The sequence below is a fragment of the Vombatus ursinus genome, unplaced genomic scaffold, assembly GCF_900497805.2.
Source record: "Vombatus ursinus unplaced genomic scaffold, bare-nosed wombat genome assembly UNPS02014449.1, whole genome shotgun sequence".
NCBI classification, from domain to species: Eukaryota; Metazoa; Chordata; class Mammalia; order Diprotodontia; family Vombatidae; genus Vombatus; species Vombatus ursinus.
The window spans coordinates 1494024-1506110 of NW_020954227.1; the positions used below are offsets into that span (position 1 = coordinate 1494024).

At 36.5% G+C, this 12087-nt stretch overlaps 1 protein-coding gene across 2 annotated transcripts in view; it reads left to right on the top strand.

Moving 5' to 3' along the window:
* FERMT2 (fermitin family member 2) overlaps positions 1-12087 on the top strand; it is a 136413-nt gene that overhangs the window by 106106 nt on the left and 18220 nt on the right. For both annotated transcript variants that reach the window (XM_027861125.1, XM_027861126.1), the window contains exon 10: positions 3524-3648. In XM_027861125.1, coding sequence (XP_027716926.1) covers positions 3524-3648 — 125 coding nt within the window. The remainder of the gene's footprint in view (positions 1-3523; positions 3649-12087) is intronic.

The window sequence follows — 12087 nt, forward strand, 5'->3', positions numbered from 1 at the left end:
TCATTCATCCATTTGAAGCTTATTATAGTATGTAGTCTAAGATTTTGGTCTAAATGTAATTTCTGTTAAATTGCTTTCCAGTTTCCCCCAATTTTTAAGAAAAAAATTTTAGTAGTAAGACCTTACCCAAATACCTGGTGTCTTTGGGTTTATTGAACACTGTGCTTTTATGTGTTAATTTGCTTCAGTATGTTGTTTACCTAATTTGTTCCACTGATCAGTCTTTTCTTTTTTTATTTAACCAGAATCAAATTGTTTTGATGGGTAGTGCTTTGTAGTATAGTTTAAGAGCTAAGTCTTCTTTCTTCCTAATTTTTTTTTTGTTATTTCTCTTAACATTCTTGACCTTTTGTTCCTCCCTTTGATTTTTGCACCTATTTTTTCTACTAATATAAAATAACCTTTTGGTATATTGATTGTTATGGCACATCATTTTTATTATATTAGCATGGCCCAACCATGAGCAGTTAATATCTGTACACTTATGTATGTCTGTATTTCTGTAAAGAATGTTTTAGAGTTATATTCATGTAATTCTCATGTGTTTCTTGGCTGATGGTATCCCAGATATTTCATACATTCTTTAATTGGGGCTTTTTGTTTGTTAGTTTGTTTTTTAGTTTCTCTGTATTGCTTCCTTTCGAATTTTTTCAAATACTAGTATCTCCCCATGATGATCTATGCCTGGAAATTGTGAAATACCATAAAATTTAACAAATCATAATTATAAATGACTCAATGTAATGGAGAAACACATGAGCAGGTATAAGTAGCATATTACCAATGCTGACTTATATGATGGTATAAAACAGGAGTTCTGGGGCAGCTAGGTGGCGCAGTGGATAGAGCACTGGCCCTGGAGTCAGGAGAACCTGAGTTCAAATCTGGCCTCAGACTAAACACATAACACTCACTAGCTGTGTGACTCTGGGCAAGTCACTTTAACCCCATTGCCTAGCTTTAAAAAAAAAAGGAAATTAAAACAGGAGTTCTTAACCTCAGATAAATTTCATGGTGTCCATGAATTTGGAAATAAAGGAAAAACTTACCTTTATTTTCACAAACTCTAACTTAAATTTAGCATTTCCTTTCATTGAATATAGGCAACAAATTTTATTCTGAGAAAGAGTCCATAAGCTTCACAAGACTGCCAGATGGGGTCCATGACCCTCAAACAGTTAAGAAACCCTGATATAAGGTTGCACAGTAGATTGAGCACTGGCCCTGAAGTCAGGAGGACCTGAGTTCAAATGTGACCTCGGACCAAACACTTGACACTTGCTGTCTGTGTGACCCTGGGCAAGTCATTTAACCCCAGTTGCCTTAAAAAAAAGAAAGAAAGAAAGAAAAAAACTGTGACATGAAAGATCTCATCTAAGAATTGTATCATCTTAAACAAAATGGGCTATTGTCATGTAGGAAGAATAAAGGACAGCACAGAATGGTAAAAGACCCTGGGGAAAGCCTCCCAACATATTTGGTAGAAGTTCCATGTAGCACTTATGAGGAAACTTAAGAAGGTGGTACAGTAAAAGGGGAAGTTCTTTCTCCTTCCACATCAAATAATATAGGATCCTCAATATTCAGAAAACTAAGCAGTGACACGAAGAGGAAAAAAGTAAAAGCCATCAGTCAGTCAGTCAGTAAACATTTACCAAGCATCTAGTATCTGCTAGGCACTGTGCTAAGCACTGGGTATACAAATATAAAAAAATCTTACCTTCAAAAATCCTACGAACTAATGGGGGAGGACAAGACTTAAAAGAAAGCCAAAAGGCTAGAGGGAGGGCCTGAGTAATTGGGGAAGGGAGAACTGGGGAAAGCATGGTGGAAAAGTCAGAGAAGTTCCAAAGTAGTACAGCTAAAAATAAGGGTAATTCACAAGGTAATTCTTTCAGGAAAAAAAAATTGAAGACCAACTCATCAACTCATGCTGCAACTCCCAGGGTTGTAAGTATTTCAAGTCGAAACTTTTGGAGTTTACCCCTTGGTATAAGGTAGGCCAGGTGGTCCCTGCTACAATGGAAGGTGGAAGCCCTTGGGGCACTCCACTCCCAAGGCCTATACCTCCCACCCACACATATACTTAATGCTGAGAAGCTAGCCTTTGGTAACCCTGCAGCCCCATGTGGCTAGGTCAATTTAAGGCAAATAAACTTGTTGGTAGCATTCTGGGGAGACCTCTTTCCCCAACATCCTGAAACCCCTAATGGCTTCTGTTCCAAAACATGAGCTAAGATTGTAGAACCTGGGGGTCAGGAAAGTAGAGATATGAGGAGACTGGACAGGAAGCACTGGTCATAACTTGAATACAGCAAAGGAGTAAATAAGTAGCGATAGGAGTGACCCAAGTGCAAAGGCTTCTCAGACCAGGCCACCACTCCCTCTCACCAATATCCTAGGGGATCCTACTCCCCAATCTCTCTTCATGAACAGCCACTTGGAGCGTGCCTAGGGACTAGTGAGTCAGTTGCCTAAAGAACAGTAGACCCCATAAGAGAGGAGCTGGTAAAGGTGGAGAATGGGTTCAATTATAGACTCCCCACAGACTTGTGATTTTCTCATCCCTTTTGCCTGGTTTTCCTTTTGTAAATTATGAAACTGCTCACCTTTGATGACTGTTCTTTAAAAATAGTTTGTTTGTACAGGGCCCTAGGCTATGACTTTTGCTTCATCAACACTTTGCTCTTGAACTAAATAGCCTAGATACTTAATATTATGGGAATATCGTCACAGCTTTAAAGAAAATTAATCACTGGAAATGTATATTTTACAGTTAAATAATAAAACTTCTTGATAAAGAAATAACCTTTATTAAGTTTTGTATTGCAAGAAACCCATATCCAGAAATTCTTAGTGTCCTTTGATGATTTAAATCTGAAATTATTTGGATTGTCCCAGCCAGAATTTCAGGAACAATTTTACGGTGTAGTAGAAAGAGTGCTAGACTTAAAACCTAGAGAGTATTTGCCTAGAGAGTAAAATACCTCCAGTATTTTCTACCTGTGTAGTTATATACAAATCATTTTACTTCTCTGAGCTTCAGTTTCCTCATCTGCAAAATGTGGGTATGCCTCTAGTTCTGATCTCACAGAGTTGTTAGAAAGATCAAATGAGAATGTGCTTTGTACACATCAAATTAAATATACCACAATATAAATGTTCACTGTTATTATCATTCTTTAAGTTGATTCTTACTTTCGGAAAATATTTGTTATTTGGTTCTTGGTAAATATTTCCACTCAAGTTTCTGTTTCTTCTGTGAATCCTGCTAAAAATTAGAGGTATTAGGGTATGAGACTTTCCATGCCAGGGTAAATCTTTCATTACAAAAAATGCAAAATGTGTTTATTTTTAGAACTGAGGGAATAATAACTTCTCTGTAGAGTTATATTTATTCTAAGATAGCTTAGAAAACCAATACATTTGTCAGTATCCTTTTATATAAAATTTGGCTAGCAAAATTTTACTTTTTGAATAAGCTGCTAATTTTATAATTCATTGAATTGTGTTTAAAACACAGGCCTAAGAAGTTGACACTAAAAGGTTATAAGCAGTATTGGTGCACCTTTAAAGATACATCTATTTCTTGCTATAAAAGTAAGGAAGAGTCCAGTGGAACTCCCGCTCACCAAATGAACCTGAGAGGTAAGAAAACTTTCATTTACAAATGCCTGGATGTGCATTTGATCTCTCACTTTCACATGGTCTCTCGTACTCTTCCACTTCTCCCTTACATAAATCTGTGGAATTATACAGATTGAGAATTAGAAAGGGACCTTAGAGATATTCTAAGTTTAACCTTTCATTTTACACATGAGGATCTGAGGCCTAAATAAGTGACTTGTCCAAGGCCAACCTGTCTTTACAGATATGAGGCAATGATAATTATTTATTCTTCACAAATATTTATTCTGTATTTTATAGTTGTCACGTGAAGATATACCTATTGAAAGCTTTTGTTTTAAATCATGTCAAAGTTTGCAATGCTTTATCCAGTGTAAACTCTTCAATTTTCAAATGTTAGGTGTGTATCTAATAGTATACATGGCATATTTCCTAATACAAGCCCATGGTATATTTCCTAACACAAGCCTATTTATTCTTGGGAGGCAGAGTGGGTGGGCAAAACTTTTTGCTTTTTGGGGGATTGGGGATGTTAGCTTTTAATGAAAAATGCCTGGCAAGATAAAATATCCAAGTGAAATAAAAAAGGATGAAAAGAAGTAGCTAGTTGGCACAGTGGATAGAGTGATAGACTTGGAGTCAGGAATAATTAAGTTCAAATCCTTTCTCAGACACTTAAAAGTTGTGGGCTCCTGGGCAAGTTACTTAAAACAAAAACAAACAAAAACCCTCTATTTGCCTCAGTTTCTTTATCTGTAAAAATGGGGATAATAATAGCACCTATTCCCAGAGTTGTTATAAAAATAAAATGAGATATTTGTAAAGCACTTTGCAAACCCTAATGCACTCTATAAATATTATTATTATCATTATTATTATTAGTTTCACTAGTAATATTTTTAATGTTTTACTTTGCAAAAAGAGAAAGGGGAAAATCTGCATAAAAGTATTACTATTGCTTGCTTTAATTTTTAAGTTATTTTTTCAATGAAAAGCATTTGTTTTCTCTCAACCTCCACCTCCGTTCCCCATAGCTAAACAAAAGCCTCATAATAGCTATGCATAATCAAGCAAAACAAAATCTTCCCATATTGGCCACATATGTCCAAAAATTTGCATCTCATTCTGAATGTGTAGTCCATTACCTCTCCATTAAGAAATGGGTAATATTCTTCATTATCAGTCTTCTGGAATCATGACTGATCATTGTTTTAATCAGAATTCTTAGTTTTTTTAAAGTTGTTCATTTTTACAACGTTGTTATACTGTAAATTATTCTCCTGGTTCTGCTCACTTCACTCTGCATCAGTTCATTTCATTTCAGAACTGATTGAGATCAGTCTTTCCAGGTTTTTCTGAAATCATCCCCTCCACCATCTCTTTTGGCACAATACATTTCATTTGTGTATCATAATTTGCTCATCCATTCCCCAATATATGGACAAGCCCATAGTTTCCAGTCTTTGACAGAACAAGAAGAGCTGCTTGTAAATATTGTTGTAAATGTAAACACACTTTTTCCTTTTTCTTGTATTTCTTTGGGTTATAGCCTTAGTAGTGGTATCTCTGGATCAATGGTTTATACATAGTTTAGTAACTTCTTTGGGCAAAGCTCTAAACCACTTGAATTTCTATAATTTTATTAACCACTGTGCTTTTATTTAGACTTGGTCCTATGTGTACCTTTTTTCATTAAGTTACTTTTGTACTTAAGTGGACCCATGATTTCATTTTAGTCTTCCCTCCACTGATACAGATCACAGCTACCTCATGCCTTATCCTTCTTGCTGAATGTCTGTTGAAAGGAATTGAATTTTATTGAATCCTATGTAATTTCTCAAATTTTTTTTTTCTCATAAGTTGTCCAGAGAGTTTCTAATCCTTTTTTGGTTACCTACACCTGTGATAATGCCACTTCTTTTGTACAGATTGCCTTTAGTTACATAGTACAACCTGTTTACTCTTGGGAAAACAGAGAATTTTAATTCTTCAAGATTATGCTATTCCATAATTTGTAATCATTACAATATCAACAAGAGGATGTGGTTGGTTGATTGTCAGTGCTCCAGAGAGGACCAAAATGACATTACTATGTCAGGGTTAAGGTACAGTGTGTCTGACCAGGGCAGTCAGACCAGTATGAGCTCAGAATGCTCTACCACAGGTTGGGCACAAATAATTCATATGAATATTTGGAGTGGAGATATCTCTAAATTTGTACATCTCACATTTCTTTTGAGCTACTGCAATTCTACTTTGCAGGGTGTTAGGAATGGGTTTTTGCAACAGCAGCTATTTTGGGTTCACTGAAAATAATGTCAAAAATTTTCCCATATTCCATATGCTTCAATCTTATTTCCTCCTCATTTCTGGATCCCGTTCATTGTCCTTCTGTTTGCTGTTAGTTAAGCTACATATCATTGCCTGGAAAATTTGTTTTTCCATTGTGAATAATTATATTAATGTCTTTTACATCACCATAGATCACACAGAATCAGAGTCAAAAGTATGTCCGGTACAACCCATATTCAAAGAGGTGTAGTCTCTATAACATACCAAATAAGTGGTCATTCATTCTTCACTTGTGACAGGAACTTTCTGTCTCCTCAAGCACTCAGTAGTTCTAAGTCGCAGGAGGTTTGTGTTTGTATCATGCTAAATTTTTCCTCTCTGCCATTTCTACCTATTATTACTGGTTCTGCCTTCTAGGACTAAGCAAAAGAAGTCTAATGATCCCTTTTCTTCATAACACTTTAATGTTGTTGTCATGATGCCACTCCCTAAATCTTGTACTCCCTAGGATAAACATTCACAGTTTTTTCATGTAATTCTTGTATAGCATAATGTCTAGTCTCATCACTGTCCTGATCACATTTATCTAGATGAACTACAACTTTCAGTGTCCGTCCTAAAATGATGTCCTGTAAGAATTTTTTGGAAAACTGGGAATCAATTTGGCAGAAATTAACTTTAGACCAGTGTTTTATACCACCAATGTTTTATAACTTTAGACCAATGTTTATTTAAAATCCATATGAGACTTGAAAATTAAAGGTTATACCATTAAATAAATGGAAGAAAGCAGTTAGCTTTCATAGCTATGGCTATAGAGTTCTTAATGATTAATTATGATTAAGCATTCTTAATCATAACATGTAAGAGATAGAGGCAATCATAAATGCTAAAAGATAATTTTGATTACATAAAATTGAAAAACTCCTGCATGATTAAAATCATCATAGCTAGGATAAGAATGGAGGCTGTCAGATGAGGAAAAATCTGCATCACATATTTAATAAGGGTTTGATATCCAAGATAATTTGGGAATTAACACAAATGGGTAAGTGGTCAAAGGATATGGACAAAGAGTTCTTAAAAGAAGAACTGGAAACTATTAACTATCATATGAAAGATTGTTCCAAATCACTAATAATTAGAAAAATGCAAAACGGAACAAACCTGAGATTTCACCTCATACTCAGCAAATTGGCAAAGGTGGATTAAGACGGAAGATAGTCAGTTTGAAGGGGCTGCAGAAAGCCAGGCATGCTAGTACCTTATTGGTAGAGCTGTGAGTTGATCCCATCATACTGGAAAACAGTTTTGAATTATGCTTTCAAGGAAGTAATTAACATGTCCATACCTTTAACCCAAAAATCTCACAGCTAAGAGTATACCCAAAGGAAATCAAAGACATAAAGGTGCCATCCTTGTTTCACCCCTATCGTATTAGAAAAACTTTTAGCTTATCCCCATTACAGGTAATGCTTGCTGATGGTTTTAGATAGATACCACTTATCATTTTAAGGAAAACTCCATTTAATCCTTTGCTCTCTAGTATTTGTATTAGGAATGGGTGCAATATTTTGTCAAAAGCTTTTTCTGCATCTATTGATATAATCATATGATTTCTCTTGGTTTTCTTATTGATATGGTTAATTACACTGATAGTTTTCCTAATATTGAACCTGCCTGCAATCCTGGTATAAATCCATTCATTTCACTTAGATTGTCAGATTTTTTTTGGCATGTAGTTGGGCAAAATAGCTCCTAATTATTGATTTAATTTCCATTTCATTGGTGGCAAATTCACTGTTTTCATTTTTGATGCTGGTAATTTGGTTGTCTTTTTTTTTTTAAATCAAATTAACCAGATGTTTATGTATTTTTTTTATAAAACCAGCTCTTAGTTATATTTATTAGTTCAATAGTTTTCTTACTTTCAATTTTATTAATCTCTTTTGATTTTTCAGAATTTGTAATTTGGTATTTAATTGGGGATTTTTAATTTGTACTTTTTCTAGCTTTTTTAGTTAGATGCCCAATTCATTGATCTCCTCTTTCTCTCTTTGGTCATATAAGCATCAAGAGATATAAAATTTCCCCTAAAACCTGCTTTGGCTGCATCCTATAAATTTTAGTATGTTGTCTCATTATTGTCATTCTCTTTGAAGAAATTGTTGATTGTTTCTATGATTTGTTTTTTGATCCACTCATTCTTTAGTATTAGATTATTTAGTTTCCAATTTTTAATCTATCTTCCCATGGCCCTTTATTACATGTAATTTTTATTACATTATGATCTGAAAAGGATGCTTCTAATATTTCTCCCTTTCTGTGTTTGATTGTGAGGTTTTTATGTCTTAATGGTAAATTTTTGTGTAGATGTCATGTCCCACTGAGAAAAAGGTTAATTCTTTCTATCCTCATTCAGTTTTCTCCAGAGGTCTATCTTATCTAACTTTTTAAAAATCTATTTGTTGCCTTAATTTGTTTGTTGTTTATTTTGTGGTTAAATTTGTCTGGTTCTGAGCGGGGGAGGTTGAGGTCCACCCCGGTATAGTTTTGTTGTCTATTTCTTCCTGTAACTCCCTTAACTTCTCCACAAATGTGGATGCTATACCACTTGGTGCATATATGTTCAGTAATGAAATTCATTGTTTGTGGTACCCTTTAGCAAGCTGTGGTTTCTTTCCTTGTCTCTGTTAATTAGATCTATTTTTGCTTTTGCTGTATGTGAGATCAGGATCACTAGCCCTGCTTCTTTTATTTCAGTTGAAGCATAATATATTCTGCTCCAGCCTCTTACCTTTACTCTCTGTGTGTCTCTCTCAGCTTTAAATGTGTTTCTTGTAAACAACATATTGTGGGATTCTGGTTTTTAATCTACTTTTCTATCTGCTTCAATTTTATGGGAGAGTTCATCCCATTCACATTCACAATTATGATTACTAACTATGTATTTCCCTCCATCCTATTTTTCCACCTGTATAAAAGTATAAACTTTTCTCTCTCTCTCCTTTCACCCTGTCCCTCCTCACCAGTGTTTGCTTCTGACCACCACCTCCTTCAGTCTGCACTCCCTTCTATCAGTTCCCCCCTCCTTTTCTTTTTCTTTTTCCCCTCCTACTTCCCTATAGGCTAAGATAAATTTCTGTGCCTGAGTGTGTATGTTATTCCTTCTTTTGAGTCAATGACAATGACTCCAGTGACAGTAAGGTTCAGACAATCCCCTCTCTTCTTTCCCTCTACTGTAATAGGTCTTTCACACTTTTCATGTGATATAATTTACCCCATTCTGGCCCCCCCTTTATTCTTCTCCCAGTACAATCCTTTTTTTCACCTCTTAACTTTTTTTATATGATCAAATCAAAGTCAACTTAGACCCATCCCTTCTAACTTCCCTAATAGAGATACATTTCCTAAGAGTTACAAGTATCATTACTGAATAACTTTTTTTTTTCTTTCTTGTTTACCTTTTTGTGCTTCTCTTGATTCTTGTATTTGAAAATCGAATTTTCTGTTCAGCTCCGGTCTTTTCATCAGGAAAGTTTGAAAGTCCCCTGCTTCATTGAATGTCCATCTTTTCCCCTGAACAATTATGCTCAATTTTGCTGGGTAGTTGATTCTTGGTTATAATCCAGGCTGCTTTGCCTTCCAGAATATCGTGTTCCAGGCCCTCTAATCCTTTAATATAGAAGCTGCTAAATCATGTGTTGTCCTAACTGTAACTCCATGGTATTTGAATTGTTTCTTTCTGGCTGCTTGCAGTATTTTCTTCTTGACCTGATTGTTGTGGAATTTGGCTACAATACTACTTGGAGTTGTCATTTTGAGATCTCTTTCAGGAGGTGATTGGTGGATTCTTTCAATGACTATTTTACCCTCTGGTTCTAGGACCTCAGGGCAGTTTTTCTTGAAAGTTGCTGTCCAGCTCTTTTTTTGATCATAGCTTTCAGGTAGTCTGTTGATTCTGACATTGTCCCTCTTGGATCCATTTTCCAGGTCAGTTGTTTTTCCAGTAGGGTATTTTACAGTTTCTTCTGTTTTTTCATTCTTTTGATTTTGTTTGACTAATTCTTGATGTCTCATAGAATCATTAGCTTCCACTTGCCCAATTATAATTTTTAAGGCATTATTTTCTTTGGTTATCTTTTGTACCTTCTTTTCCATTTGGCCAATTCTATTTTTTAAGGAATTGTTTTCTTCAATCAATTTTTGTGCTTCCTTTTCCAAGCTGTTGACTCTTGCATAACTCTCATTTCTTTTCCCAAGTTTTCTTCTGCTTCTCTTATTTGATTTTTAAAGTCCTTTTTGAGCTCCTCCAAGACAACTCTTTGGGCCAAAGACCAATTCATATTGCCCTTTGAGGCTTAGCATGCAGGCATTTTGATATTGTTGTCCTCTTCTGAGTTTGTGTTTTGATCTTCCCTGTCACCATAATAGCTCTCTATGATCAGAGCTCTTTTTTGTTATTTTGCTCATTTTCTATTCTATTTCATGACTTTTAAAGTTGAGCTCTGCTTCTGGGGTAGAGGGCGCACTGTCCCAAGCTTCTTTTGCTAGGGGCCAGGGGCCTGGTCACTGGCTTTCTATGCTGGGGCTTCAGGGGCTGGACAGTGGCCCAGCCTAGTCATGCCTGTCGTGCCAGGTGTTTCAGGGCTGGCAATTTGCCTTGTGTGCTGGAGCTGGAGGCCTCATAGTTGGCCTGCTATGCTACTGACCTGCTGAGCCAGAACGGGGGCCTCTGTTGCTGATCTGTGCTGTGGCTAAGAGCCTCCCACTGGCTTACCTAGACACTGCCTGCACTAGACTGTGGTCCCCCTTTTACCCAAGTGAGACATACCTTTTCTGAAGTCTTTTGAAGTTATCTTAAGCTGGACAGTTGTTTTACTCTGGCTTTTTGTGGATTCTGTTGCTCTGGAATTCATTTAGAGGCTTGATTCAACAGACAACTTCTTGGCTTTTCTCTGCCTCAAAACTATCATTCCTATGCTAGCTATATTCGTTCCCATTAACTATCAGCTAGGCATCATCTTCCTGATGTCTTGGTCCTCTTAGAGAATGAAGGACAAACAACCACCTGTGAGTAGTCCGAGCTGCCCCAACGGCCAGTTCCAGTTGGGCAATTCAAATCCTTCCTCTCCTCGTCCTACTCCTTCTCTCCTCTCCCCTTTTCTCTCCCTTCCCCTTTCCCCTCTTACTTTTCCCCTCTCCCTTCTACATGGGGTATCACACCCTTACCTGTAGGTACTCTGCCCAAAGGAATGTAAATTTTGATGGCTGAAACCTAGCAAGATATCTTGGAGTTTACTCGCTAGATTTCTTTCTTAAAGACCATGCCTCAAACCTAATTCTTTCTGGCTCTCATTGATTGGTCAACAGTAGGTCCCAGCCCAAATACCGCTTAATGGTCATTGTTTGGGCCCTGATGGCTCAGAGTGAATATAAATAGTAATTATTTATGTTTTGGCCCGAAACCCCTCCCAGATTGATTTTTTTTTAATTAGATAAAAGGAGCCATTCCTTGATTTATTTCTTAACCAGCCTTAAACACTGAGTGGATGTTGCCTCAGTCAAAATGAGAACTTAGCTTAAAAAGTCCAAGGTCTCCTAAGTATTCATGGCCATCTCCAGTCATCCTGATCTGTATCTTGCCACTGGACCCAGATGACTCTGCAGGAAAAGGTGAGACTGGTGACCTTGCACAGCCCTCTCTCACTTAAATCCAATTCACTTGCAAGTCATGGCATCATCTCCCTGATGTCATGGTCTTCTTTGAGAACCAAGGACAAACAACGACAACAGTGCTTATCAGCTGTGCACTGTCAACTCTTTTGCCTTCTTGTTAAACTCCAAGCTGTATTCCTACCATCATGTGCCTCTTTCAATCCTATTTGTGTGCTGCTGAACAGAGTAAAGAAAATCACAAAATCGTTGACTGGGTCCATGAAAATTTATGTTATGTTATGTTATGTTATGTTATCTCAACTGAACTTTCACTGTAGCTAGGCATTCCACTCTCCGCAATCTTCTTTTCACCTTTCCAAACCTTGTTTCTCTTCATACCTTCCATGAAGACCTCACCTCATAACGCACTGAAAAAATTCAGGCCATTTACCAAAAATTCTCTTTTATCTCCTCTTCCCCACCTCACAATGCTCAAACCTCTACCTCCAC